The sequence below is a fragment of the Podarcis erhardii genome (assembly GCF_964252035.2).
Source record: "Podarcis erhardii genome assembly, chromosome: 3".
In the NCBI taxonomy this organism is placed as follows: domain Eukaryota; kingdom Metazoa; phylum Chordata; class Lepidosauria; order Squamata; family Lacertidae; genus Podarcis; species Podarcis erhardii.
The window spans coordinates 10,970,803-10,998,348 of record NC_138507.1 but is presented as its reverse complement, the minus strand read 5'-3'; the positions used below and the strand labels follow the sequence as shown (position 1 = coordinate 10,998,348).

The following is a 27,546-nucleotide window of genomic DNA, read 5'->3' as shown; positions in this document are numbered from 1 at the left end:
TTAATTTTCTCCAGTACAGTGGAGGATATGTGGCAATCAATATTTCCCTCGCCAGTAATGAGTTTTATGAGGAGGGCTTCAGTTGTCTTAAGAGTGCCATAGCATCATTTAGAATAATATAGGTAAAGGTAAAGGAACCCCTGACCATTAGGTCCAGTCACGGACGACTCTAGAGTTGCAGCAGTCATCTCGCTTTACTGGCTGAGGGAGCCGGCGTACAGCTTCCGGGTCATGTGGCCAGCATGACTAAGCCGCTTCTGGCGAACCAGAGCAGTGCACAGAAACGCTGTTTACCTTCCCGCCGGAGCGGTACCTATTTATCTACTTGCACTTTGACGTGCTTTCAAACTGCTAGTTTGGGAGGAGCTGGGACTGAGCAACGGGAGCTCACTCCGTCGCGGGGATTCGAACCGCTGACCTTCTGATCGCCAAGTCCTAGGCTCTGTGGTTTAACCCACAGCGCCACCCGCGTCCCTAGAAGAATATAAATCCCCACAATAAATAAGCAGGTGAATAAGTATTTTAAGAAAGGTATGAAAAGTGGTGAGATATTCTTTCCCTTACTTTCCAGGTGGCTTTCTAGATTATCCTACAATTTCCTTTGCCCAGCTAACTTTGAGCCTGGCATTGACAACTGGGCAGGGGGCAGCCATTTTGTGTTAAGCCATGCGCTGGCCTCCAGGTCAAGGAAAGCCATAGTCCCATTCTATTCTGCCTTGGTCAAACCCTGCACCAGTTCTGGGTGCCACAACAGAAGGAAACCAAGCCTTATGAGGAGTGGTTGAAGGAGCTGGTTATGTTTAGCCTGGGGGTGGGGAGGAGACTGAGAGGAGATAGGATAGCCATTTTCCAGTATCTCAAGGGCTGTCACGTGGAGCATGTATCTAGTTTGTTTTTCCCCTGCTCCAGAGTGTAGGACCCGCATCAGTGGCAAAAAAGGAGATTCTAACTCAACAGCAAGAAGAAATTTCTGTTCGACGCATGGAACAGACTCCCAAGAGAAGTGGTGGACTCTCCTTCCTTGGAGGTTTCTAGGCATAGGGTTGGACAGCCATCTGACATGTATGATCTAGTTGAGACTCCTGCATTGAAGGGGGATAGACTAGATAACTTTCGGAGATCCCTTCCAACTCTACGATTCCATTTGAGCCGATGATGAGGATTCATTAAACGTGTATACCACCACCCTTCACTCCTGGATAGATCTGAGGGTGGATTTAGTGTGGCTTAGCAGTTTATTCCTCCCTTCTGTACCCACCACACCTGCCAACTGAGAAGAGGACACCATCCCATGTGTGGATTCATACTGAAACACGGAGGCCAAAGATGCTGCCATAACTCTGCTAAGACAAAACTATTTTTCCGCAGGAGCAGCACAATTTCAGCCGTGTTTATTCAGAAGCAATTCCCGCTGAATTGAACAAGGAATTGTTCCCAGGTAAAGCGTGTGATGCTCTTCTGCAATCTGTCCTTGACTTACAGACATTGCCATGTCACAGACTCTGCCTTTGGAGTGCCAGGATGATGCCCCCCCCCCAAGTATAATTCATTATTGCGATTATTATTACTACTGATCTCTGTGTAGGGACAAGGCAGGTGGCCAGAAACACATCCTGGCGGCGAAGCCAGATCAGGATCCATCCCTGCCCATCCGAGGGAGAAAAGCGGGATCGATCCACCCGGCGGCGCGCGCGGGGGTTGGACTAGATGACCCTCGGGGATCCCTTCGAACGGCGCGATCCCACCCCACGCGAAAAGCGCGCCGGATCCAGCGAGACCCTGCGCGGCCGCGGAGACACGCCGAGTAGATTCCCAGGCCGCGGGGTTTGAAGCAGCCGCCGCAGCCGCAGGAGGCGGAGCTGGATCCGGAGGGGCCTGGTCGCCGGCCGCCCTCCGCCGCCTCCTCCGCGCCACACGCAGAAGGCAAGGGATCCGCGATGGACGCCGCCGCCGCCGGCAGCAAGGAGCGGGAGGCCGCGCATCTCCTGGCCGAGGCCGAGAAGAGGGTGAAGTCCTCGCACTCCTTCCTCAGGGGCCTCTTCGGGTGAGAGCGGGCGAGGGGATCGGGCAGAGGGGATCGGGGCCTGGAAGGAAGGGATCCTTCCTCGCGGGGACCCGCCGCTCGGTTTTAGGCCGCGCTGGGTCGATCCGCGTCTGTGGGCGATGGATCTAGAGGATCTAGACAGTAGGGGTCTAGAGGAGAGCCGAGGGGCAACGGATCTCCCTCCCCTTCGCGACCGAGTGACCGTCGACCAGATCCCGCTTTTCTCCCTCGGGTTGCGCGAAGTGGGCAGGGATGGATCCTGATCCGTCACCAGGATGGATTTCTGCCATAGCTGCCAACTTTTCCCTTTTCTTGCGAGGAATCCCATTCGGAATAAGGGAATTTCCCTTTAAAAAAAAAGGGAAACGTTGACAGCTATGATTTCTGCCCACCTGCCTGTCTCTACACAGACAGATGAGGAGGAGGAGTAATAATCATCATAGTAATGAATAATACCGTACTTTTTTTTGTGGGCATCATCCTGGCACTCCAAAGGCCATGGAATGGCAGAGGCTGTGACATGGCAATGTCTATAAGGCAAGGGCAGATTGCAGAGGAGCATCGCAGGCTTAGCTGGGAACAATTCCTGTTTAATTCAGCAGGACTTAAGGTAGTTTGGGGCTGCCTTAATGACTTAGCAGAGTTGTGGCGGCATCATCGCCCTCCGTGTTTCAATATGAATCCGCACATGGGATGATGTCCTCAGTTGGCAGGTGTGGGTACAGTAGGGAGCGAATAAACTGCAAAACCCCACAAAATCCACCCTGGGATCTGCGAGGGAAGGGTGGTATACAAATTTAATGAATCATCATCATCGGCTCAAATGGAATCATAGCACTGTAGAGTTGGAAGGGACCACAAGGGGGTGTGTGTGATCTAATCTAGTGTTTCCCAACCTTTTTCCAACCGTGGACCCCTTCTGAGCTTGTTTCCTTACTGTGGCCCCCCCATGGGCGTAGCCAAGGGGGGCAGCTGCTCCCCCATTAATTAAAAATCAATACATATTGAAATATACTTGGAGTCGAGTGTGAATTTCATGCTCTTTATTCAGATCATAGTAGCAATAAATGAAACTTCCCCCAAAGCGTCTAGCTATATATACATTATTTACACAATGGGCCCTGCGTGATTGGCTAATTCCGGGCTGCTCCTGTAGGCCAATCAGGTTGTGGATTCACCTCCGCCAGAAGCGTGATTGGCTGCTCCTGCCGGCCAATCCAGTTGCTGATTCACTTCACCCAGGAGCCTGATTGGTTGCTCCTGCAGGCCAATCAGGTTGCTGATTCACTTCCACCTAGAGCTGGATTGGGTGGCTCCTGCGGACCAATCAGACTGCTGCATTCTGGATCCTATTGTTCTAGGATTCAGCTCAGTACGTAACACATATCAATACAAATCTGAGGTTCTCCTGCCCCCTAACAAAAGCCTGCCCCCTAACCAGATGACCCCATGTGGATTTTACCCCGTGCATTGCAGAGCCTGGCCAATGGTGCTGATGGGCCCTGATCCCCCAGGCACTGGGGTGGATTGCACCCTTGCAGAGTCAGGCCCAGGTTACCACCGGGCCCAACTCTGGCTACAGCAACAAGCATCTCGGGCTCACCCAGCCCTACCCATTGCTACCCTATTAGTGCCCTTACCTGACCTGGGGGTTCTGAATCACAGGCTCTACTGGTTAAAACAGGAGCTGATCGCCCTTTCCTGCTGGAAATAAACCTGGACTACTCCAAGAAAGGACGTGGGTGGCGCTGTGGGTTAAACCACAGAGCCTAGGGCTTGCTGATCAGAAGGTCGGCGGTTCGAATCCCTGCTCCTGCCCACCTAGCAGTTTGAAAGCACATCAAAGTGCAAGTAGATAAATAGGTTCCGCTCTGGCGGGAAGGTAAACAGCGTTTCCGTGTGCTGCTCTGGTTCTCCAGAAGCAGCTTAGTCATGCTGGCCACATAACCCGGAAGCTGTACATTGGCTCCCTCGGCCAATAAAGCGAGATGAGCGCCACAACCCCAGAGTCAACCACGACTGGACCTAATGGTCAGGGGCCCCTTTATCTTACTCCAAGAAAGTACACATGGTGAAAAGGATCGCTAGGCCATGGGTAGGCAAACTAAGGCCCGGGAGCCGGAGCCGGCCCAATCGCCTTCTCTCTTTTAAAATTTTATCATTATTATTAATTTTATTAAATAATACAAGTATGTCAAAGAAAGAGACAAATTTCAGACATATGCATATAAACACAATCATGCACACATTGTAGAACAATATTGAGAAAACAAGAAAAGTAACAAAGAAAAAAAATTAGAAACTAGAAAGAAACTTTCCGTAAACAACAATCTCAAATTTGCACTTACACACAAACATGCATTTCCATGCCACAAAATACAAATCTTGATTAAAATATTTTAAATGACTTCCACCGCCTACACCACACGTCTTTTATACCTAGTTCACCTTAACCTCTGTTCTTCACATCCTTCCTATAGGTTTTTCCCTAATCTATTACTTTATATTCTTTATAGTCTTCACAAGGTTAGTCTAAACACAACCAAATTTTTGTAGTTGAGCCCTGGTTATGCAAATATTCATTTAAACAACCCCACTGTTTCTGTACCATAGTTTTGGGTTTTCGACTTATTAAGTCCGTCAATTTGGCTAACTCCAGGTACTCACATAATTTACCCAGCCATCGCCTTCTTAATCCAACCCGCGGATGGTCTGGGAATCAGTGTGTTTTTACATAAGTGGAATGTGTGCTTTTATTTAAAATGCATCTCTGGGTTATTTGTGGGGCACAGGAATTTGTTCATTCCCCCCCCCATATAGTTTGGCCTCCCACAAGGTCTGAGGGACAGTGGACCGGCCCTCTGCTGAAAAAATTTGCTGACCCCCATGCTAGGTCCTGGTGGGCAATCCCCGCTTTGGATTGGCCAAGTGGATAGCCAGCTAATCAGGATTTTTAAAAATTAAATTATAGTTTCCTTCACTTCTCACTTTTCTCTGTGCCCCCCAGCCTTATGCTGTGCCCCCCCATTTATGCATTTTTCACCCGTGGCCCCCTTGGAATAGCCCCCTTGGAATATCCTGCGCCCCCCGATTGGGAAACAATGATCTAGTCTAACTGCCTGCAATGCAAGAGTCTGATGTTTGCTACTTCATCTGTTTTTCTGAGGTGTTTACGAGGGCATAGTGCTGAAAATCATTTTGCTGTTCTGTAACCTCTTCTTCTTACTGAGATATTTGGTGATGCACCTTGTAGCACCTGATTTCTACATTACATCAGGCAAACCTTGAAGAAGTTCTTCTCAGATTATTGGTTAATTAGCAATCATGCATCTGATTCCGCTAATCCGTTAATTCAAATGGATATCTCATTTTGTTCTTAAAGAGATTAGATCCTCAGTTTGTGCCAGGTTTGTTAAAGCAACTGGATTTACGAACGCCTGCTCTCTAGGAAAGGAGGTGAATTTTACAGAGAAAATATGTGCTCTGTTCTCATCAAATCAGTTTGGGTCCTTACAGTTGACCTGGAGATCTAAAAACAATTGGTGATCTTTCTTTTTTTTTAATCTTGCATGTTGTGGGTCCGAGGTTCCATGGCTAGGAAGCCATGGCTGTTTTTATGTTACATTTTGCTGTCACGAGCATTTATGATGACATTATTTCAAGGGAACACTGTGTTCATAAGACTTCTTGATATCAGTCCATCATCATAATTCTCTTCCAATATTTCTTCAGCAAATGAGCTGTCAAGTGTAACCGGATTTTTGCCAATAGATAACTACAGAACTGATTTAACTTTTTCCTTTCTGTTTATATTTAGGAAGATAATTGTTTTATTGTCTTCTTTTTTTTAATAAGAGGTGTAAGAAAGATAGTTGTAGAAACTCACCCTTTTATTTCATTTCTGCTTTTAAAAAGTCTGCACAGAGTTACAGTATCAGAACATAAGAACATACTAAACTACCTTACAGCAAGGCAGACCAACGGTCTGTATTGTCAACACACACAGCAGCTCTCTCAAGTTTCAGACTGGGGAATTTTACCAACCCTACCTAGAAATATAGGGATGCGGGTGGCGCTGTGGGTTAAACCACAGAGCCTGAGACTTGCTGATCAGAAGGTTGGTGGTTTGAATCCCCGCGACGCGGTGAGATCTTGTTGCTCGGTCCCTGCTCCTGCCAACCTAGCAGTTCAAAAGCACGTCAAAGTGCAAGTAGATAAATAGGTACCGCTCTGGCGAGAAGGTAAATGGCATTTCCGTGCACTGCTCTGGTTTGCCAGAAGCAGCTTAGTCCTGCTGGCCACATGACCCGGAAGCTGTACACTGGCTCCCTCGGCCAGTAAAGCGAGATGAGTGCCGCAACCCCAGAGTCGGCCACGACTGGACCTAATGGTCAGGGGTCCCTTTACCTTTACCTAGAAATATTGGGGTTTGAAGCTAGGGTCCTCTTCATACAAAGCAGATGCACTGTTGCTCAGTTTTGGGCCTTCCCCAACACATTGAAGATATGTGGATATGGTTATAGCCCTCTTTTTTGGCTTCTGGCAGATGATGACATAATTTAGTCTCCAAACTCTTCTCTCTAGACTGGACTTGGGGACTGGCTGACAGTGCAGATGCTAACTAACAGAAGCAGCTCTTCATTTATCTGTAGACTCTTATTACTCATTAATTTACAGCAGACATCTCCAAACTCGGCCCTCCAGATGTTTTGGGACTACAACTCCCATCATCCCTAGCTAACAGGACCAGTGGTCAGGGATGATGGGAATTGTAGTCCCAAAACATCTGGAGGGCCGAGTTTGGGCATGCCTGTTTTACAGTGTTGGCTACCTCTGGAATACAATGACTCAATTTTTGCATAAATTGATCATATTGTTTTCCTACCTCTTTTACTTTTAACATAGCATTATACTATTAAGAAGTTCAACCATGTAGGCCAAATCCAATATTAATTTGTTTGAGCCATAAATAATGGTTGAATGGACCACAGTTAGTAAATATATTACATTTCTACATTGTCTGGAAGTAAGATATCCTTTACATATCCCACTAGGGTAACTAAAGGGTTCACTGGTTATTCAAAACCCTGATTTTTTCCTATAAAAATAATTTATTATAGAAAGCCTGATTCATTTAGGTCAAGTCTGGAATGCATGAAGAATATTCAATCTGTTCAAGCTGCATCTGCAACATTTATTTTCTACATTTGACTCATCTTATGTGGAGTCCGGTACCATTTAAATAGCCATTTCTAATATTTTTTGTGCATACTGTAGGATGCCTTTCCACACCCAAACTCACATTTCTTGTGCCATAATTTGCGTAAGGTTTTTAGCCACTAATCTGTGCCTCATAATGCCTAGATCAGCTGTGATTTTATATACTTGGCTCAAGATTTTTACAGCTGGCTTGCTAGAAATCATTACCCTGAAATATGTAGAGTTGCGCAGTGAGCTTCGGAGAGTTACTAATGAATAAGTTACTAATTATATGTTGTACATGAAAGTATTGACCTAAGGGAATACAATCACTACCTGTTTCTTCAACAGTTTCCCTATAACTCCTCATTGGTACAATTTTGATATAGTTTTCTAATTGCAGTTAACCCATTTCTGCATATTTCTCAAGATGCTTTCGTCTTCTAGCTCTTTGTTATATTGGATTGCTGAGAAAGCTGGCAGACCAGGACTTAATCTACTACTGTAGAAACACCAAATTTTAAACCAGCTACTAAAGCACATGTTTGCTAGAAAATTACCCATGTCCTTACTGTTCCAATGCCATAGGTTGTTGTTTAGTTGTTTAGTCGTGTCTGACTCTTCTTGACCCTCTGGACCAGAGCACGCCAGGCACTCCTGTCTTCCACTGCCTCCCACAGTTTGGTCAACTCATGGTGGTAGCATGAGTTATTTCATTATGTGAAATAATGGTATAATGGAACCATAACTCATCAAAATACATTTTTGGCATTAACTCATACACACAAAGAGAGAGAGAGAGACTGGTATGTCCACAGCAAAAGATACACCACGAGAGTCAAGGTGGAATATCAGTTAAAGTGACAGAATAGGCCCTGGGAGACGAGGCTTCAAGGGCTAAATGTGGTCAGGACCACGGACAGCTCTCTGTGGTGGCTCAATACAAGGTCAAAGCATCAGTGTCCTTAGAGCAGTGGTTTTCAACCTGTGGGTCCCCAGATGTTGTTGGACTACAACTCCCATCATCCCTGAGCTCTGGCCTTGATGGGAGTTGTAGTCCAACAACATCTGGGGACCCACAGGTTGAGAAAGGCTGCCTTGGAGGGTTGCTTCGGGACTGCTGCATCTGTGTGTGTATCTCAAGTTCCATTTCCTCAGAGCAAAGTTACCTACGCTGAAAGGGCCCATATGCTGCTTTGAAGTCTGAAGCTCTGGTAGGACTGAGAAGCCTCTTGTTGCCCATGGATGAGGTAGAGCAGCATTGGAAAGGGACTCTTCCAAGCTGCAGGTAAAGGGACCCCTGACCATTAGGTCCAGTCATGACCGAGTCTGGAGTTGCGGCGCTCATCTCGCTTTATTGGCCGAGGGAGCCAGCATAAAGCTTCCGGGTCATGTGGCCAGCATGACTAAGCCGCTTCTGGCGAACCAGAGCAGCGCACGGAAACGCCGTTTACCTTCCCGCCGGAGCAGTACCTATTTATCTACTTGCACTTGGACGTGCTTTCGAACTGCTTGGTTGGCAGGAGCAGGGACCGAGCAACAAGAGCTAACCCCGTCGCGGGGATTCGAACCACCAACCTTCTGATCGGCAAGTCCTAGGCTCTGTGGTTTAACCCACAGCGCCACCCGCGTTCCTAAGCTGCAGGTAGTTCTGGGATAAGTCCTCTGGGCCTGAGGGCTGCCTCCTTTGTGGGAGAAGCTAGAGGTGTATCTGGATTCCAGAGCTATCCTTTGAAAGTTTTATTTGGCGGTGGGGTTAATTCATTTAACTACCAAGGACTCACAGTTGTGTAATGTAAACCATTTATGTCATGGAATCAGATTGAGGCTTCCCTTTCATACCTAGTTTTTTCCTAGCATTAGAAATATCTGCCTCCTTCCAATTCCTTTTCTCTTTCTGTCCCCCCCCCTCAGAGGAAATTCAAAGGTAGAAGAAGCATGTGAAATGTATACCAGAGCTGCAAATATGTTCAAGATAGCAAAAAACTGGAATGGTATGTATGGAAATGTTTTCTTCCTTTGCAGGAGGAAAAGGCCAATGGATAGTTGTAGAGCTCCCATATAACTTTATGATGCCCCATAGATATATGGGGTAATTTATTCCAGCTGTTTGATCAGAATTAACATTCCTTAATTCCACATGCAAGCATGATGCAGCCATTCCCCTTTGGCTGATAGCCTAAGTCATGGTTTGCTTGCATTGAATTTTTAAAGCCTCTCATCTCTGTGTATGCTAGATAATGACTCTGCTGTTTGTTGATGATTCATTCTCTTTTCCCAAGACGAAATGGAGGTGATTCAGAAGCCCTTACTTTCCCTTGCTTTCAGCTCAGCCCTTGATTGGTTCAGAACTCATTATTTCTGGATAAGTTAATTTCTCAGAAACTTGTGGAGGGACTGGCTGCACACTAGTACAATTCATTTAAGCTATCAATGTGTCTTGTTTTCCCTTATTGCCTTTTGCATGTCATCTATAAACAGATGCCTTCTCCGCATTGGTCCTCCAACCGTCATTTTTACCCTAGAGTTGTATATTCAATCAATCATCAATCTTTATTACGGTCCAGAGACCCAACAAATTGCTACAAAGCAATACACAATTCATACAGCCTAGTTCCAGGTTAAGCAAGCATTTTGTTCAGAATGTAGGGATCATTGGTTCTTGCAATCACTGATAAAAACTTTGCCACTGCTAATGTTCTAGCATTTGTCCGGTCTTCCAATAGGAACCTGACATAGTGAGCCTCTGATTTCCCCCTGGAAAGGTACCAGCAAGGGTAATATCAGTTCAGCCCTGGCTTGCTCATATTTTGCACAGTGCAACAAAATATGTTTTATGGAATCGATGTCTTGAGCACACGAGCAAAGTCTGTCCTGGTAGGGAACTCCTCTCAACCTACCATCCAACACTGCAGGAGGAAAGACGTTTAGTCTGGCTTTGGTGAAAAGCCTTCGATAGTTCAGTACTATCAGGTTTTTAATGTAAGATGTTAACTTAAAGGCATGCCCATATTGTACGCTTCTCAGCCTTTTGGCTAAGATCAAGTGTAGTTGTATACTTAAAATATAGCATAATTTCAAATGTTTCCCTTTCTTCTACACCTTTCTCATGGTCTTTGTGAATGCATAGTATATTTCTAGCTGGAACAATTGCATTGTTACAGAGGATTTATTTGTGATAATTAAAACTCCTTTAAAAGTATGGCAGGGGTGGGGAGCCTGTGGCTCTCTAGATCATGAGTAGGCAAACTAAGACTGGATCCGGCCCAATTGCCTTCTAAATCCAGCCCACGGATGGTCCAGGAATCAGCATGTTTTTACATGAGTGCAATGTGTCCTTTTATTTAAAATGCATCTCTGGGTTATTTGTGGGGCCTGCCTGGTGTTTTTACATGAGTAGAATGTTTGCTTTTATTTAAAATGCATCTCTGGGTTATTTGTGGGGCATAGGAATTCGTTCTTTTTTCAAAATATAGTCCGGCCCCCCACAAGGTCTGAGGGACAGTGGACCGGCCCCCTGCTGAAAAAGTTTGCTGACCCCTGGATGTTGTTGGACTTTAAGTCCCATCAGTCCCAGTCAGGAAAGGCCCATGGTCAGGGACGATGGACCTTTCAGTCCAGCCACATCTGGAGGGCCAGAGGTTTCCCACCCCTGAAGAACATAAGAACATCTTGCGCTTTGTAATTTATTCAGAGACAGATCCAGAACAGAGAAAATTACAACAATCATTGCAAGCTGTCCTTCAGAAACATCTGCACTCTTCCAAGCTAGAGCAAATCATAGGTTATCTTTCAGTGTGAGCCTGAATTCTGTATTTACAAAGGAAAATATTGGGGGGGGGGTGTATGTGGGAGAGATCATTGTCCTTTTTATCATTCAAATGGCTTCTTATAACAGTGTCTAGAGATCATGTGATTTGGGGACTGTTTCTTTTCCAGCTGCAGGAAATGCATTTTGTCAGGCAGCCAAACTCCACATCCAACTACAGAGCAAACATGATTCAGCAACCTGTTTTGTAGACGCAGGCAATGCTTTCAAAAAGGCAGATCCTCAAGGTAAGATGCATTTTGTGCACAGTACAACTGTCTAGGTTGGTATTTACCTATGTTGAACGAGGCATTTAGGTAGGACGATTACTTATAAAGCTCTACGGTTTGTAGCTTGGAGATTTTTCTAAGCCAAGGCAGCCAAATGAAACTGTGCTCTCCTGAGAAGAATGTATCATCATGAGCAGTCCTGAAAGGTCCCATGGGAAACTCGGAATAAATGTAGTGTTAGGTCCATTTCACACAATTGTTTTATGTGCAGTGGGGTCAGTGATAATTGTGGGATATGAATGGGTTTGTTGAATGACATATAGCTGACTTTTAAGGATACTGAAAAGTGTGTAAGGCTCCAGTCCTATACATATTTACCTGGGAGTAAGCCCCATTGAACTTAATGTGGTTTGCTTCTGAGTAGACATGCATAGGGTTTACTGCACGTATATTGTGTTAGGTTGCATAATAAAACATTAATCCTTCCAAACTGTTTCCCCTTTAAAGAATAGTGAAAAATAATACGATATCTTGATATCTGTTTTTAAAAAATAAATCTTAATGTTTTCCCCAAACAAAATCTGCCTAAACATTTGCTAATCAATGACAGTTTTTTCCCCTGACTGTTCATGTCATTTTAAAGGTTTTACTAACACCCAAGCTATGTGTATTCCAGCTAAGATTATCCATGCTCATGTGGATATTTACATGCATAGATCCTGGCTTATATTAAAGGTCCTATATGTGATGGGAAGAGAATGAATGAGTCTTAGGCTTGTTGCAATAGTACACACACACCTGTGTGTGTGTGTGTGTGTGTGTGTGTCACGTATACAAGGGCCTGTATGAATTGACTATGCCTTAATTCAGTTTGAAGACGCAAATATTGCAGCCTACAAATGTTTTATTGTGTTTTTAATATTCTGTTGGGAGCCGCCCAGAGTGGGCGGGATATAAGTAATAAATTATTATTAGTAGTATTACAAATTAGGACTGGGACGGCTGGGAGGACAGCAGTAGATGGCGCCAGAGTCAATTACAGGCTGAGCCAACTACTGTATTTTTTGCTCTATAAGACGCACCAGACTATAAAACGCACCTAGTTTTTGGAGGAGGAAAACAAGAAAAAAATATTCTGAATCCCAGAAGCCAGAACAGCAAGAGGCATCACTGCGCAGCGATGCCTCTTGCTGTTCTGGCTTCTGGGATAGCAGCGCAGCCTGCGTACACTCCATAAGATGCACACACATTTCCCCTTACTTTTTAGGAGGGAAAAAGTGCGTCTTACAGAGCGAAAAATACGGTAATTCTAGTTTTGCCCCTTCCTCCTCCCTGCTGCATTATACAAGGGAAAAGTGAGACTAAGGAGGAGAAAAATGAAAGCCCATGTTGCTTCATCAACTGATTATAAGAAGGCAGGCAGGTGGGGGCTGACTGAGGGCAAACTGAAATTGGTGGGGCCATTTGCCTCTTTACCATAATGGCACAACTTCTATTGTATATGAGTGCTGGGGCGCATATATTGAACATGTGTCCATGTTCTCTTCATCGGAGGTGGCTGGTGTCTTTGTCAGTCAGTTCCCTCAGTGGAAGTATATGGAGAAGCTCTTGAGGATGGGAGACTTCCAGTAATTACCGTATTTTTCGCCCCATAGGGCGCACCGGCCCATAAGAGGCACCTAGTTTTTTGGGGGGAAAATAAAGAAAAAAAATTATTTCCCCCCCAGGTGCGGGGCTGGGGTGGGGGAAGCCCGAGCTTCCCCTGACCCCAGCCCCCAGAACAGGCAGCTCTCCGCAAGCTGTTGGAAGAGCTGCACGAAGTCACGCAGCTCTCCCACGGCTTGCGGACAGCTTCCTGAAGCCTGGAGAGCGAGAGGGGTCGGTGTGCACCAACCCCCCTCGCTCTCCAGGCTTCAGCGAAAGCCTGCATTCGCCCCATAGGACGCACAAACATTTCCCCTTCATTTTTGGAGGGGGAAAAATGCGTCCTATAGGGCGAAAAATACGATATGTCAGAGCACCTGTGCTCAAAAGGGATTTCTGGCAAGGGGCATCTTATGCATACGTCAGAGGGTGAATGGGTTGAGTCGCTATTAGAAGTTAAGAATGACCGAGGTTCCGAACGCTGAGTCTAATGATCTGAGCAAGCTAGAAGTTGATGGACTACATGGAACTGGCGGAAATGACTGGCAGAATTCGAGACCAGGGAGAAGAGTCGGTGGAAGAAGATTGAAAAAAATTTAAAGATTACTTACAGAAATATTGTAAAATTAATGAGCTTTAGAAAATGGTGGAATGAAGCAATATGGCTTTGGCAGAAATGTTATAAGGAACAAGGTATAGATAGATTGTTAATGTATTAAAGGGAAAAAATCAGGTTAGAATATGTTAAGATTAATTATAGGACAGAAAATAGATGAAGATGGAAAGGACTTGCTGAAATAGTTAATTGAAGTGGAATACAAAAAAGGGAGGCGTGAGGAAGTCAATGAAACAAGTGAATGAAAGTTAAGATTGAAAATATTGGAAGTGTTTTTAATTGTTTTTGTTCTATTTTATTAATTCAATGTGTTATGTAGTGTTTTTGTTTTTGTATTTTATTACATTGTTATGTTTAATTTTCATTTTTTCTTTTTGTATTTTTTAAACTTTTAATAAATATTATTTTTAAAAAATAATAAAAAAATGATCTGAGCAAGCTAGTTCCTTGTATTTGTACCATGTTTGAATGACTGAGCTGATTTTATTCATTATCTCCCCCTAAAATGCATACGGTACAGAGGCTATCAACTGCTTAAATGCCGCCATCGATATTTACACAGACATGGTAAGAAACCCTAGGTGCTAGGGTTGGGATTCCTGTTCGTGACCGTGCAGATTGGTGTTAACTCTTTGGTTCAGCTGTCTTTGTGGTCGGCGTTGAAAAGAGAATAATTAGGTCAACTGCTTCTCTTCCTAGGGCCGATTTACTATTGCGGCCAAGCATCACATTACCATTGCGGAGATTTATGAGTCTGAGCTTGTGGACATTGAAAAGGTATGCCCATTAAGTTACTGAGTCCCTTGTGTACATGTTAAGACACTGTCAGAATAGTCTGAAAATATTTAGATTGCAACCCTCTGCACACTTCTCTGAGCACAGACATAGTCCAGCAAGCCACACAGAATACTCTTGTTGTTGTTTACCGTATTTTTCGCCCCATAGGGCGCACCTAGTTTTTTTTTGGGGGGGGGATAAAGAAATTTTTTTTTATTTCCCCTCCAGGCGCAGGGCTGGGGCGGGGGAAGTCCGAGCTTCCCCTGACCCCAGCCCCCAGAACAGGCTGCTATCTGCAAGCCTAGGGAGCCCGGCGGTAAGTCGCGCCGGTCTCCCCAGGCTTGCGGATATCTGCCCGAAGTCGCACAGCTCTCCCACAGCTTGCCGAGAGCTGCACGAAGCTCGAAGCATGGGGCGCACTGAGTGCGCCCCAGGCTTCGGGATGCAGGCAGCTCTCCGCAAACCGTGAGAGAGCTGCGCAACTTCGCGCCGGGCTCCCACGGCTTGCGGATAGCTTCCTGAAGCCTGGAGAGCGAGAGGGGTCGGTGCGCACCAACCCCTCTCGCTCTCCAGGTTTCAGCGAAAGCCTGCATTCGCCCCATAGGACGCACACACATTTCCCCTTCATTTTTGGAGGGGGAAAAGTGCGTCCTATAGGGCGAAAAATACAGTAGTTGTTTAGTTGTGTCCGACTCTTCGTGACCCCATGGACCAGAGCACGCCAGGCACTCCTGCCTTCCCCTGCCTCCCGCAGTTTGGTCAAACTCATGCTGGTAGCTTCGAGAACACTGTCCAACCATCTCGTCCTCTGTCACCCCCTTCTCCTTGTGCCCTCCATCTTTCCCAACATCAGGGTCTTTTCCAGGGAGTCTTCTCTTCTCATGAGGTGGCCAAAGTCTTGGAGCCTCAGCTTCAGGATCTGTCCTTCCAGTGAGCACTCAGGGCTGATTTCCTTCAGAATGGATAGGTTTGATCTTCTTGCAGTCCATGGGACTCTCAAGAGTCTCCTCCAGTACCACAGAATACTCTTAGCTTACTCAAATGGTGGCAGCGGTAGTGGGAAGTATACAAGAAGATATTTTCAGATGAAGAGGAATCCTTTTAGCAAAGGCAATAAAAGTACATTAGAAATACAGCCACTCCACCTATGACGCTGTTTTATTTTCTGCCCTTTTCCTAGTTTGAAATTTGGTTTTGTTTTCTTCAGTGTTGCATAAGTTATGGAAAGCCACTGTTTTGCTTTCTTTAGGCTATTGCCCATTATGAGCAGGCTGCAGATTACTACAAAGGGGAAGAATCCAACAGGTAAGTTTTCATAAAATAGCTACTCTTAGTGTTCAGTGTAGAAATCTAGATTACAGTTGTACCTTGGTTCTCGAATGCCTTGTTTTTTGTTTTGTTTTTAAACCTTTTAAATTCAAAATTAAAACATATTACCCAGAAACATATCATCCTTGCTCCCCCCCCATTTTCCCTCCTTCCCCCACCCTCCCACACAAAACCCACCCACCCCCACCCCCCGACTTCCCTCAGTTCCAGTCTTTGATTTCTTTAAAATTGCTGTTTTTTGCATGCTACACAGCTGTATAGATCCTCAAACTATTTAGCTAATTATTATCAATAAAAAGTTTGTGAATGTTTATTCAAAGCCAGCCAAGGAGTCCAGTTCGCTTTGTCGCGTCTTCAGATACTTTGTAAAGGGTTCCCATTCATCTTTAAAGTCACAGTTATCCTTGTCCCGTAGCTTTTATGTCAGTTTTGCCAGTTCTGCATAGTCCATCCATTTTTCTTGCCATGATTCTTTAGTTGGGGTTTCTTCAGTCTTCCATCCTTCTGCTATTAAAACTCTCGCAGCCATTGTTGTCGCATACATGAAAATGTTTTTCAGCTTTTTTGGCAGATCTTTCCCTACAATCCCTAACAAAAATGCTTCAGGTTTTTAAACAAATGTTAAATGGAACATTTTCTTCAATTCGTTGTATATCATTTCCCAAATTTTTAAAATTACCTTACAATCCCACCACATATGATAAAATGTCCCCTCCTTTTCCTTACACTTCCAACATATATTTGAACTAGTTTTGTACATTTTCCCTAACTGCACTGGTGTTGAGTACCATCTGTACATCATCTTCATGCAATTGTCCTTCAATAGGGAAGGTTCTCAAACGTCTTGTGACTCGACGTTTTGGATCCCGAATGCCACAAACCCGGAACAGTGAGTGTTCCGGTTTGCAAGAACCAAGGCACGACTGTACTTCTGTTTTGGCTTTTCTTTTGACGCTATAAAATGGCATTCTCTCTTTGCCATGCTGTAAGGTGCAACATAACATCCAAATCCTAAAAATAGTTTTTGTGGATTGGCATTTTGCTTGCCCAGCTGCCAACTTCAGTATCAACACCCCAGATTCCTATTGATGTGATGACAGTTGGAAGTTGACCAGGGATGGGGACTCTGTGCCCTTCCAAATGCAGTTGGACTACAACTCCCATCATCCCCAATCCATTGGTAGGATTTGGAAGTGATCCATTGATTGGATTTGTAGTCCAACTGCATCTGGAGGACCACAGGTTTCCCTTGATGATGACTGAACACCAGTGTTCTTCCATCTGTATGCATGGGGTCAAATAATTTCCTAAGGAGTTGAAGCTTCTTCATCAGTCGTACGTTGCTCCATTTTGCATTTGTTTAGAAATCCTTACTTCTGTGCACTTCAGCTAATTCTACCTCTTGCTTCTAGTTCTGCTAACAAATGTCTGCTGAAGGTGGCTGGGTATGCTGCTCAGTTAGAGCAATATCAGAAGGCAGTTGAACTCTTTGAACAGGTAGGCTCGCCACATTCAATGTCACAAAAGGGGGAGAATAAATCATAGGCGTACAATCCAAAGGATTGTCCATTTATTCCTGCTCATTTCTTAACAAGTTACTGATCCCCAGGAGGACCTCTCCACTTATTCCATGATTATTAAGCTTACTCAGGAGTTGTCAGAAGTTTTATGAAAGTCTTACGTACAGAATGTCAACTGGATCACCTCTGTTTATATGCTTATTGGCACTTTCAAAGAAATAGAGAGGGTTAGTGAGGCGGGACTTACTCTTGCAGAAGCCATGCTGCTGGTTCTGCTTCATCGAGAACTGCTGTTTTACATGCTTGGGAATTCTGTTTTTAACCAGTTCTCCTGTAATATTGGCCTGTTATAAGGCTAATTGGCCTTAAAATGAAATAAAATGTAAGTGTTGATCCTCAAAAACCACATCAAATAACCACCCCACCCGCAAAAGAATGAACAGCAAAAATAAATGACCCAAAGTTGAACCATTAGTGCTGCCCAAATGCCCAGAAGAGTACCAATGTCTTTGTTTGGTTCCAGAAGGATGACAAAGTCTGTGCCAGGCCACCTCAGTATTTATGAGTTCCCACGTACTTTCCCCAATGGGATCACTTCCAGGGGCTTTCATAGAATCGTGGAGTTGGAAAGGACCATAAGGATCATCTAGTCCAACCCTGTGCAATGCAGGAATCTTTTGCCCAACATGGGGCTGAAACCCACAGCCCTGAAATTAAGAGTCTCATGCTCTGCTGACAAGCTCAGTACCCAAACAACACTGGATCATCATTACTGATGCTATTGTGTTGCACAGTACTGTACTGCTAATACGACTCTTTGCATATAAAATATAGTTCGCTATTTGTGGTAGAGTGAAATGTGTTGTGAAATTGAAATAATATTTTAAAACTAATGTATTATTATTATTAAGGGACGCGGGGGGCGCTGTGGGTTAAACCACAGAGCCTAGGACTTGCCGATCAGAAGGTCGGCAGTTCGAATCCCCGCGACGGGGTGAGCTCCCGTTGCTCAGTCCCTGCTCCTGCCAACCTAGCAGTTTGAAAGCACGTCAAAGTGCAAGTAGATAAATAGGTACCGCTCCGGCGGGAAGGTAAATGGCGTTTCCGTGCGCTGCTCTGGTTCGCCAGAAGTGGCTTAGTCATGCTGGCCACATGACCTGGAAGCTGTATGCCGGCTCCCTCGGCCAATAAAGCGATGAGCACCACAACCCCAGAGTTGGTCACGACTGGACCTAATGGTCAGGGGTCCCTTTACCTATTATTATTATTATTGTTGTTGTTGTTGTTGTTGTTGTTATAAACAAAGTGAAGTCTGGAGTTTTGGGACAACAAAATGCTGGCATTTCAAATACAATGACAGGGAATCACAAGGGACTGGATGATATAATAGCGTTTTTGATTTTACTGCTCCCAATTGGGCTAAATGTCTGTTTGCTCTCTTTAGGTTGGAACAAGCACTATGGATAATCCATTACTCAAGCATAGTGCAAAAGATTACTTCTTTAAAGCTGCTCTGTGTCACTTTATAGTTGATGAGTTGAATGCTAAGGTTAGTGCAGCTCACTAAATACCATTGTTGTATAGGCCAAGATGCTCCCTCGTTTGTACAAAGAATGTACAGAATCAGTTGACTAACGTTAAACCATCAATACCATCTGCTCATACTGCTGTTCTTTCTGCAATGACAAGTGATCACTGTACAAGCCCTACTTGAATGTTATTTTCTGTGCTTGCTTATGGTAATGTGAGAATATGAGGCAAGAAGAGTCATCACAATTGCCTTGTGTTTTCTTGCCTTAAACCTTTGATGGCAATCACATATGTCTAAAGCCAGTCCTTTCTGTTTGAAGTATGGAGGTGTAGTTTCAGGTTCGGGATAAAACAGGTGTAAGTTTGTAACACAAGACTGTCCTATTTATAAATACCAAATACAAGTGCCTTTCACCATACCCTTTCATATTCTAAATGCATTTCTCCAAATGTGCTAAGTAATTTTAATTTTTTTCAACCCTTGCATTGTGATCCATCTCCAAGAAATAGTTTCTGGTAGGTTTAAGGGCTAAACTAGATGATATGCAGGAAACCTGCCTGTCTCGATGAAATAGGAAGCTTAAAATTTGCTGCTCTCTTTCAGCTTGCTCTGGAGAAGTATGAAGAAATGTTCCCGGCCTTCTCAGATTCAAGGGAGTGTAAACTATTGAAAGTAGGTGAAACTGCATGCGTTTGAACGGGTTAAAAATAGAAAAGCGTTGCTGGATTTCCTCTTGTAGCACTCTGATTGTCACATGGAGATTGCCAGATTCCCAACATGTGAATAAAGGAGATATGAATCCTGCAAACAGAGGGAAAGAATGGCAATTGCTATATACCGTATTTTTCTCTCTATAGGACGCACCCGACCATAGGACGCACCTTGTTTTAGAGGGGGAGAACAAGAAAAAAAAATATCTCCCCTTCTCTGCTCAGTGCCCCTTCAGTGAAGCGGCAGGAAAAATGGAGCCCCTTCCATTTCTCCTCCCGCTTGGCTGAAGGGGCGCTGCGCAGCTCTCCCTCTCTGCTGAAGCCGGGAGAGTCTTGCTCTCCTGGTTTCAGCAAAAGGAACCCGAAGCCTTTAGAGCGCAGCGTGAGTTCCCGCTGCGCTCCAAAGGCTTCAGGTGCGCACCGACCCCTCTTGCTCTCCAGGCTTCAGCGAAAGCAACGCGTAGCCTCCAGAGCGTGGAGGGAGCGCTCCCTCTGAGCTTCGGAGGCTTCGTGTTGCTATCGCTGAAGCCAAGGAGCCTGCATTCACTCCATAGGACGCACACACATTTCCCCTTAATTTTTGGAGGGGAAAAGGTCCGTCCTATAGAGCGAAAAATACGGTACATATAATCACTTCTGGTGGGATTTGAAGATGTGCTGTACCGGTTGTTGTTAATAAGTGATAATCAGGGTGGGAGCAGGTGCAATGCTGTTGAACTACAACTCCCACCATTACTGACCATCGGCCAGACGGGCTGGGGCTGATGGGAGTTGTAGTCCCATTTTGATCCGGCAGGCTAAAGATTCCCCACCCCAGCCTCAGAAAGAGGGAAAGGGGTCTGTGTTTCTCCTCCTCCTCACTTCTGTGCTTCCTTTGGCTCTGGAGAAGCTCCGGAGATCTTTCCTTCTCGCTCCTTTTGAATAAACCCACCACATTTGCTAGCCTCAAAAATGATTTTGCTAGCCTACTAGGGACTTCTTCCAGTGGCCTGCAACATTTCTGTGCTGGGTGCAAAGAAGGGGCTTCCAACTTCCCTTCCCTGCCTGCTTGTTTCCTATGGCTTCAAGGGCTTAAATACTAGGCCTTATAAACAGATCTCCAAGCTACAGTGGTGCCCCGCAAGACGAACGCCTCGCAAGACAGAAAACCCGCTAGACGAAAGGGTTTTCCATTTTGGAGGCGCTTCGCAAAACGAATTTCCCTATGGGCTTGCTTCGCAAGACGAAAATGTCTTGCGAGTTCCTGCGGGGTTTTTTTTCCTCCCCCCCCTTTTTCTAAGCCGCTAAGCCGCTTATCAGCTGATCCGATAAGCCGCTAAAAGCCGCTAAGCCGCTAATAGCGCTAATCCGCTAAGCCGTCAATGGGCTTGCTTCTCAATACGAAAAAACCGCTAGACAAAGAGAATCTCGGAATGGATTCTTTTCGTCTTGCGAGGCACCACTGTACATTCATTTCCTCTTCCATTCTGATACTCACAAGTAGACCTTTGTTTATCAGTGTGGCGTTCGTACGGAGCCCCTGGTCATCTCACAAACTATTGACCCGTACACCACTAATCCACTGCCACCAACCAGGTCCTCCCCAGTAAAATCACTTCAGCCTCAGTCAGGTTCTCAATGAATAAAGAAGAGTGTATTTTATTTCAGACACAAACAAACTTTAACGGCATTCCAAACGTTGGTGCTCTTTACTTTCTTAGTCTTATTTTCCTCTCTCTATCTCTTCTACCTCTTCTCACTCAAGAACCCACTGCCCTAACTGTCTCTCTATTACCAACTGCTTCTTCAACTGCCTTTCCCAACCAGTCAACCCAGTAAAACCCACCAACAACTCCCAACAACAACTCACTCAAACCTCGGGCTAAGCCCTTTTATACACAGGTAGGCTCCGCCTCTGGCTTTCCTATTGGTCTATATTTTTAACCCTATCTCTCCCCCCGTTCAAACATTTTCTAAATGAAGGGGCAAACGCCACAATCAGTATTCCCTTTCCTCGCACACAAGCTTATTATAGGCTCTGCTCCTGATCAGGTACCACTTCAGTCCACATTTTTGATAGTCTTGTGTTCACCCAACCCCTTCTCCACCTCATCCCTTGATTCTCCCCCCAACATCATCTTTCTGAGCCACTGCTCAGTGGAAGAGAATATGTTTTGCATGCAGAAGGTTTTGAGGTTCAGTCCCTGGAATTTCCAGGTAGGCTGGGAAAGACTCATGTCTGAAACCTTGGAGGACGCACTCTGAGCAGGACTAGAGATGTGAAGGTCTAGAAAGAAGAAATGATAGTTTTGGGAATTATAGGGACTACCCAAACTGCATAGAAATTTATTCATCTATGTGACTACGGCGGCAAGAATGTTATTTGCCCCCAAATGGAAAGAAGTCTCAACGAAATAAGAATGGATACAAAAACTTATGGAATACGCAGAAATGGCGAAACTTACTGGAAAAATAAGAAATCAAGCTAACAAACTTTTTATAAAAAAATGGAAATGGTTTATTGAATATTTACAAACAAACTGTAAACAGATAAGTTGGCAGGATTATTGTAATAACCTGCAGCTTGATAAGAGTGTACATTTAAGGTAGATGAATAAATGATGAAGTTAAGTTAATTTGGAATATGCAGAAAATATAAAAAATAAATTTAAGGAACTGCAGAAAGAGGGGGGAAAGAAGTCGAGCATTGAAATGTTAAATTGATTGTAAAATTATTGAAATCTATAAAATTGAAAATCATAAGTAAAAATTTTAAAAAAACAAAAACTGGGAAGGACACAATTCTCCCTCCCCCCATATTTCCGTCTTTCCCCTATTTGTTTCTGGAAAATTGAGGGGGGGGGGGGAATACTTGGATTTTTTTCCTTTCAAATTTTCTGGGTTTCCCCCAAGGCCTTTACATTTGTAGTTGGTACTGTGCTAGATCACCCAAAGTTCTGATGCAGAACAAGACAGCTTTCTTTCCCTGACATAGATAGACCTAGTTCCTAGGGATTGGGGACCACAGCACCATGTAAATATTTTCTGACACTTCAACTTCCCACATGTCTCTGCCTGACTATGAGGTCACAATCGCTGTGATGATGGGTGCTTATGCAGGCAGCCCATCCAGCCCTTCAAATCCAGCATAGTTTTGGGATAAACATCTGTGTATATACAGTGGTACCTCAGGTTACATATGCTTCAGGTTACATACGCTTCAGGTTACAGACTCCGCTAACCCAGAAATAGTGCTTCAGGTTAAGAACTTCACTTCAGGATAAGAACAGAAATCGTGCTCTGGTGGCGCAGTGGCAGCAGGAGGCCCCATTAGCTAAAGTGGTGCTTCAGGTTAAGAACAGTTTCAGGTTAAGTACGGACCTCCGGAACGAATTAAGTACTGAACCCGAGGTACCACTGCAACAGGTTATTGCTAAATTGAAGGGATACATTACCTGGTAGTTTTTAAAACGCCTTCAAGTTGCGAAAGGCCTCTTTCAGTTTTACAGAGCGCAGACAGGATTACTTAACAAGTCCGTCTTTCTTGAGAGATGCAGTAACATTGTCACTTCTGTTTAATCTGTTCATGTCATCCTACTAGAAATTACTGGAAGCTCACGAGGAACAAAACTGCGAAGCTTACACTGAAGCGGTAAGTAGACTTCTGTTTTACTTGGACACAGGGCAGGTTTCATAGGGGCAACTTTTTTAAAAAAGTAAAATAGCCAGCACTATTGTAACCACAGCACATTCGAAGCAACAGAGACATAGAGTTCCAGATTAACAGTACAATCTTAGGCAGTCACCTCAGTTACCAGCACACCATACATTTAAAGCACACGGCTTTTCACCAGAGTATCCTGGGAACTGTAGCTTGTTAAGGGTGCTGGAAATTATAGCTCTCTGAGGTGTAAAATACAGATCTGGGGGGAAGCAGTGCTCTTTTAAATGTATTGTGTGGATGTGCATTTTCAGGTAATTGTATAGCAGACATGTCCAACGCATTGATTGTGATCGACTGGTCAGTTGCTGGATTGATTTCTGTCGATCACAAGCTGAGAGAGAAAATAATAATAATAATAATAATAATAATAATAATAATAATAATAATAATAAAATTTTTATTTATACCCCACCCTCCCCAGCCAAGGCCAGGCTCAGCGTGGCTAACAAGCAATAATACAACAAGTTGAATGAATACAACTTAAAAACAAGATTAAAATACAACATTAAAATGCAGCCTCATCACAGGAGGAGGGGAAGGAAATCAAATTGACTCCAAACCAAAGGCCAGGCGGAACAACTCTGTCTTACAGGCCCTGCAGAAAGAAATCAGATCCCGCAGGGCCCTGGTCTCATGAGGCAGAGCGTTCCACCAGGCCAGTGTTGAAAAGGCCCTGGCTCTGGTTGAGGCTAATCTAACTTCCTTAGGGCCCAGGACCACTAGGGTGTTGCTATTTATGGACCTTAAGGTCCTCCATGGGGCATACCAGGAGAGGCGGTCCCATAGGAAAAGCCTTCTTCAGCCTGCCCCCACAAGCCCAGCTCCTCTCCAAGGCAGCTCAGGAGAGCACAGCATGCTCCTCGCCAGCCAGAATGGCGATGGTTCCAAAGTTGGGCGTGAAACACGCACACACACAACAAAGGCAGAAGGAGAAGCGAGTGGACGCAAGGTGAGAGCAGGGAGGCGCAGGCTTATGCAGACAGAGAGGCTGGGCAAGAGAGAGAGAAGCCCTGCGCACTGCCTCCTCAGAGAGAGAAAGGCCTGGTTTAGGTTTACTTGAAAGGAAGGGGTGGGTTGGATCCAGGGGAAAGGGCTTCTACAGGTTTCGTCCAGTTCTTAAGGTGGTGCTTGAAGGCTGTCAACTCTGCAGTTGAGTTTACCCAATTCCTCTTTCAAACTACAGTGGTACCTCGGGTTACATACGCTTCAGGTTACATACGCTTCAGGTTACAGACTCCACTAACCCAGAAATAGTACCTCGGGTTAAGAACTTTGCTTCAGGATGAGAACAGAAATCGCGCAGCAGCGGGAAGCCCCATTAGCTAAAGTGGTGCTTCAGGTTAAGAACAGTTTCAGGTTAAGAACGGACCTCCGGAATGAATTAAGTACTTAACCCGAGGTACCACTGTATGGGGGAAACCGGTGTGGTTGACATGTGCCCCTGACTCATTTGAAAAACGGAAAGAGTCCTCGGGTACTTTAAAGACTTAACACATCTATTATGGCACAAGCTTTTGTGAACCACAGTCTGTGCACCATGTTCTGATTATGGAGGCCCCTATCCTTAATGTAATTTTCTTTAAGTATTATAAGGTAAAGGGTAAAGGGACCTCCGACCATTAGGTCCAGTCGTGGCCAACTCTGGGGTTGCGGCGCTCATCTCGCTTTACTGGCCGAGGGCGCCGGCGTGCAGCTTCTGGGTCATGTGGCCAGCATGACTAAGCCGCTTCTGGCGAACCAGAGCAGCGCACGGAAACGCCGTTTACCTTCCCGCCAGAGCGGTACCTATTTAACTACTTGCACTTTGACGTGCTTTTGAACTGCTAGGTTGGCAGGAGCAGGGACCGAGCAACGGGAGCTCACCCCGTCGCAGGGATTCGAACCGCCGACCTTCTGATCGGCAAGTCCTAAGCTCTGTGGTTTAACCCACAGCGCCACCTGCGTCCCTTTAAGTATTATAGAAACACGCAATTACAAGTATATAAAACATGTTTTTTAAAAAATATATTGATTTATAAGCAAGGTGCGGTTTCCGATTGGCTGCAGGAAGCTCCTGCAGCCAATCGGAAGCCGCGTCGGAGGTTCGGGTTCCAAAGAACACTCACTTCTGGGTTTGCGGCATTTGGGAGCCAAAACGTTCAACTCACAAGGCATTCGGGATCTAAGGTACAACTGTACTTGCTTTGCTAACCGGTTATGTTACCCTCTTCTAATTAGGTTAAGGAGTTTGATTCAATATCTCGTTTGGATCAGTGGCTGACGACCATGTTGCTTCGCATTAAGAAATCCATTCAGGAAGACACTGACGGGGACCTCAAGTGAATTGTCAGTACAATTTGTGGCACGTGACATGTCTGCTGAAGTATACTGTGTTGTGGCCAAGGACCATTATGGGATACTTGGATCAATGCTTCTAGCTTAACTGACTGGTGTCTTGTTTAGTACCCTGTTGTGGCTCGTTCGGTGTAACTATGGACATGAACTATATATATTTTCAAGCCCTCGTGTTTTTGTTTCCCTTCTAAATGCAAGACATGCGGCCTGATCTATGCATATTTACTTGCAAGTAAGACCCACTGAGATCAGCATTCCCCGCATCACTGTCCGTAGGATTGCTGCTTTACAGTGCAAGGCATCTTTACTTAGAAGGAAACCCCCAGGCCTGTGTTCAATAGGACTTTCTCTCTCGACTTATTCATTGTGTCTTATAAATCCAGTCTGTTGACGTGAAATGCCAGCCAACTTGAAATTTAGGCACACACTGTGAGTCTCCCTCCAAGAATATGGTTATTTTTGGACAAATGAGTTCATCAACTAAAATTTATCTGGGCCCTTCAGAGATTTCTCTTGCATTAATAGACACATATTATATCAAATTGTGTTGTTTTAAGTGTGATTTCCATTCTTGCTTAGGAAATGTGGCCGAGTCACAAACGCTGAGATGACAAAATCTGTGACCCCTGTCTAATGCAATCCTATTCCTCTTGAGTCAACTCGCACTGGCTTCAATGGGGTTTACTGCTTTGTAAGTACATGCAGGGATCCAAAGTGTATCTATATTAAGCCTCCTCTGGCTCAAAAACAAGCAAGAGTATGACCCATCTGGAATGCAAATTTGACCTTAGCCGAAATGATTACACGACTTACAGGGGGAACGTCTGTCTATCTGGACGACATGAACGAATCGGAAGGGTTTCTTCTAAATGTTAGTTACATAATTTGCGACTACTGACGGTGGTGCAATTCTCGAAGCGTTTGCCCTGCTCTTTCCTTGCTTCCCCCTGCTCGACCAATTATGATCAGCAGCGCTGATGCAATCCACGCGCATCGGTAGTCTGACAAGATCTGAACATACGCAGTGATGGTGATACAGTTCTGGCTTTCACACAAACCTGCGTATGTTGGAGGTGCCCTGCGGAAGTTTCAGTCAGGGTAGTTGTGGGGTCCAGAAACATAAACACTATGAGTCACTTCAAAAGGGGTGCGAAGGGGGGGGTGAATGTTACCATTTTTTAAAGTGACTAACAAGCAGATCCTCCCCCCCTCCTCCCTTTCTGTGGCGACATTTTCTTCTCCAAACTCGGAGCTTCTACACCAGGCATAGGCAAACTCAGCCCTCCAGATGTTTTTGGACTACAACTCCCATCATCCCTAGCTAACAGGACCAGTGTTCAGGGATGATGGGAATTGTAGTCCCAAAACATCTGGAGGGCTGAGTTTGCCTATGCCTGTTCTACACCTTTGATCCATGAGTGTATATATTGTTTATGACACACCGGTAGTCATAAACGAGCTGTATTTTAGACTGCTCTTTCAGGGGGGTGTGCATGTGCGTGTGTGTGAAATTGTGAGGAATTGTGCGTTTTCAGTCGTGCTGGTGGAAAGCCTGTGGTTTTTTTATATGCCGTGTGCCGTGTGTCTCTGGGCGTGTGCTTTGTAGCATGTAGAACTACCAAAAAAATAAAAAATAAATCAAGGTTGAAAAACGCTGTCAGCCTTTCCATAGCAGAAGAGCCAGTGTGCTTTTCCAGAGCTGTTCTATAGGTGCAGCTGAATAAAGGGAATGGCATGATTGAATGGGCTTACGGTTGCAGGTAGGGGTGGGGTTTCCCACTGTATAAATTCTCTACAAGCAAAGTGTGCTAGCCAACAGCCTGGGTTAGAATCTTCCTGCCTGCTGGGCTAGGGTTAAAAATAAATAAAATAAATGGCACCCCCTATTCCCTGCAGTGCAGAGAGATGCAGTCTACTCTTACTTGTCTCATTCTGCCCAAATCTGAACCTAGCTTGCTGTATATTTTGCAAAGTGTGTGTGTGTATATATAGCCTTAGTAATTTGCTACTGGCCTACTTCAGCAGTTCAGCTGTCTCAGTTGACCTGTTCAAAAGAGTTCATTGCCACTGACTTTCCCATTAACTGCTACCCTCCTTCTGC

General features: G+C 44.9%; 1 protein-coding gene across 2 annotated transcripts; it reads left to right on the top strand.

Moving 5' to 3' along the window:
- The first annotated feature begins 1,722 nt into the window (after positions 1 to 1,722).
- LOC309338423 (beta-soluble NSF attachment protein) lies at positions 1,723 to 27,546 on the top strand. 2 transcript variants are annotated; one of them, XM_081855702.1, is made up of 12 exons: positions 1,723 to 2,044; positions 9,158 to 9,237; positions 11,183 to 11,299; positions 14,062 to 14,108; positions 14,241 to 14,318; positions 15,568 to 15,623; positions 17,060 to 17,144; positions 18,612 to 18,716; positions 19,302 to 19,370; positions 22,989 to 23,039; positions 25,329 to 25,436; positions 26,025 to 27,546. In XM_081855702.1, the coding sequence occupies exons 1-11, from the start codon at positions 1,938 to 1,940 to the stop codon at positions 25,431 to 25,433; spliced, it is 900 nt and encodes a 299-aa protein (XP_081711828.1). In that variant the 5' UTR covers positions 1,723 to 1,937; the 3' UTR covers positions 25,434 to 25,436; positions 26,025 to 27,546. The 2 variants fall into 2 exon arrangements, with proteins under 2 accessions (XP_081711828.1, XP_081711827.1); XM_081855701.1 differs by lacking the exon at positions 26,025 to 27,546 and having other exon boundaries at positions 1,726 to 2,044; positions 25,329 to 25,609.

Coding starts and splice junctions, on each gene's coding strand:
- LOC309338423 (XM_081855702.1), top strand. CDS start 1,938: ATGGACGCCGCCGCCGCCGGCAGCAAGGAGCGGGAGGCCGCGCATCTC. Junction 14,109..14,240: donor TCGATATTTACACAGACATG/GTAAGAAACCCT, acceptor TTCTCTTCCTAG/GGCCGATTTACTATTGCGGC. Junction 17,145..18,611: donor CAGTTGAACTCTTTGAACAG/GTAGGCTCGCCA, acceptor TGCTCTCTTTAG/GTTGGAACAAGCACTATGGA.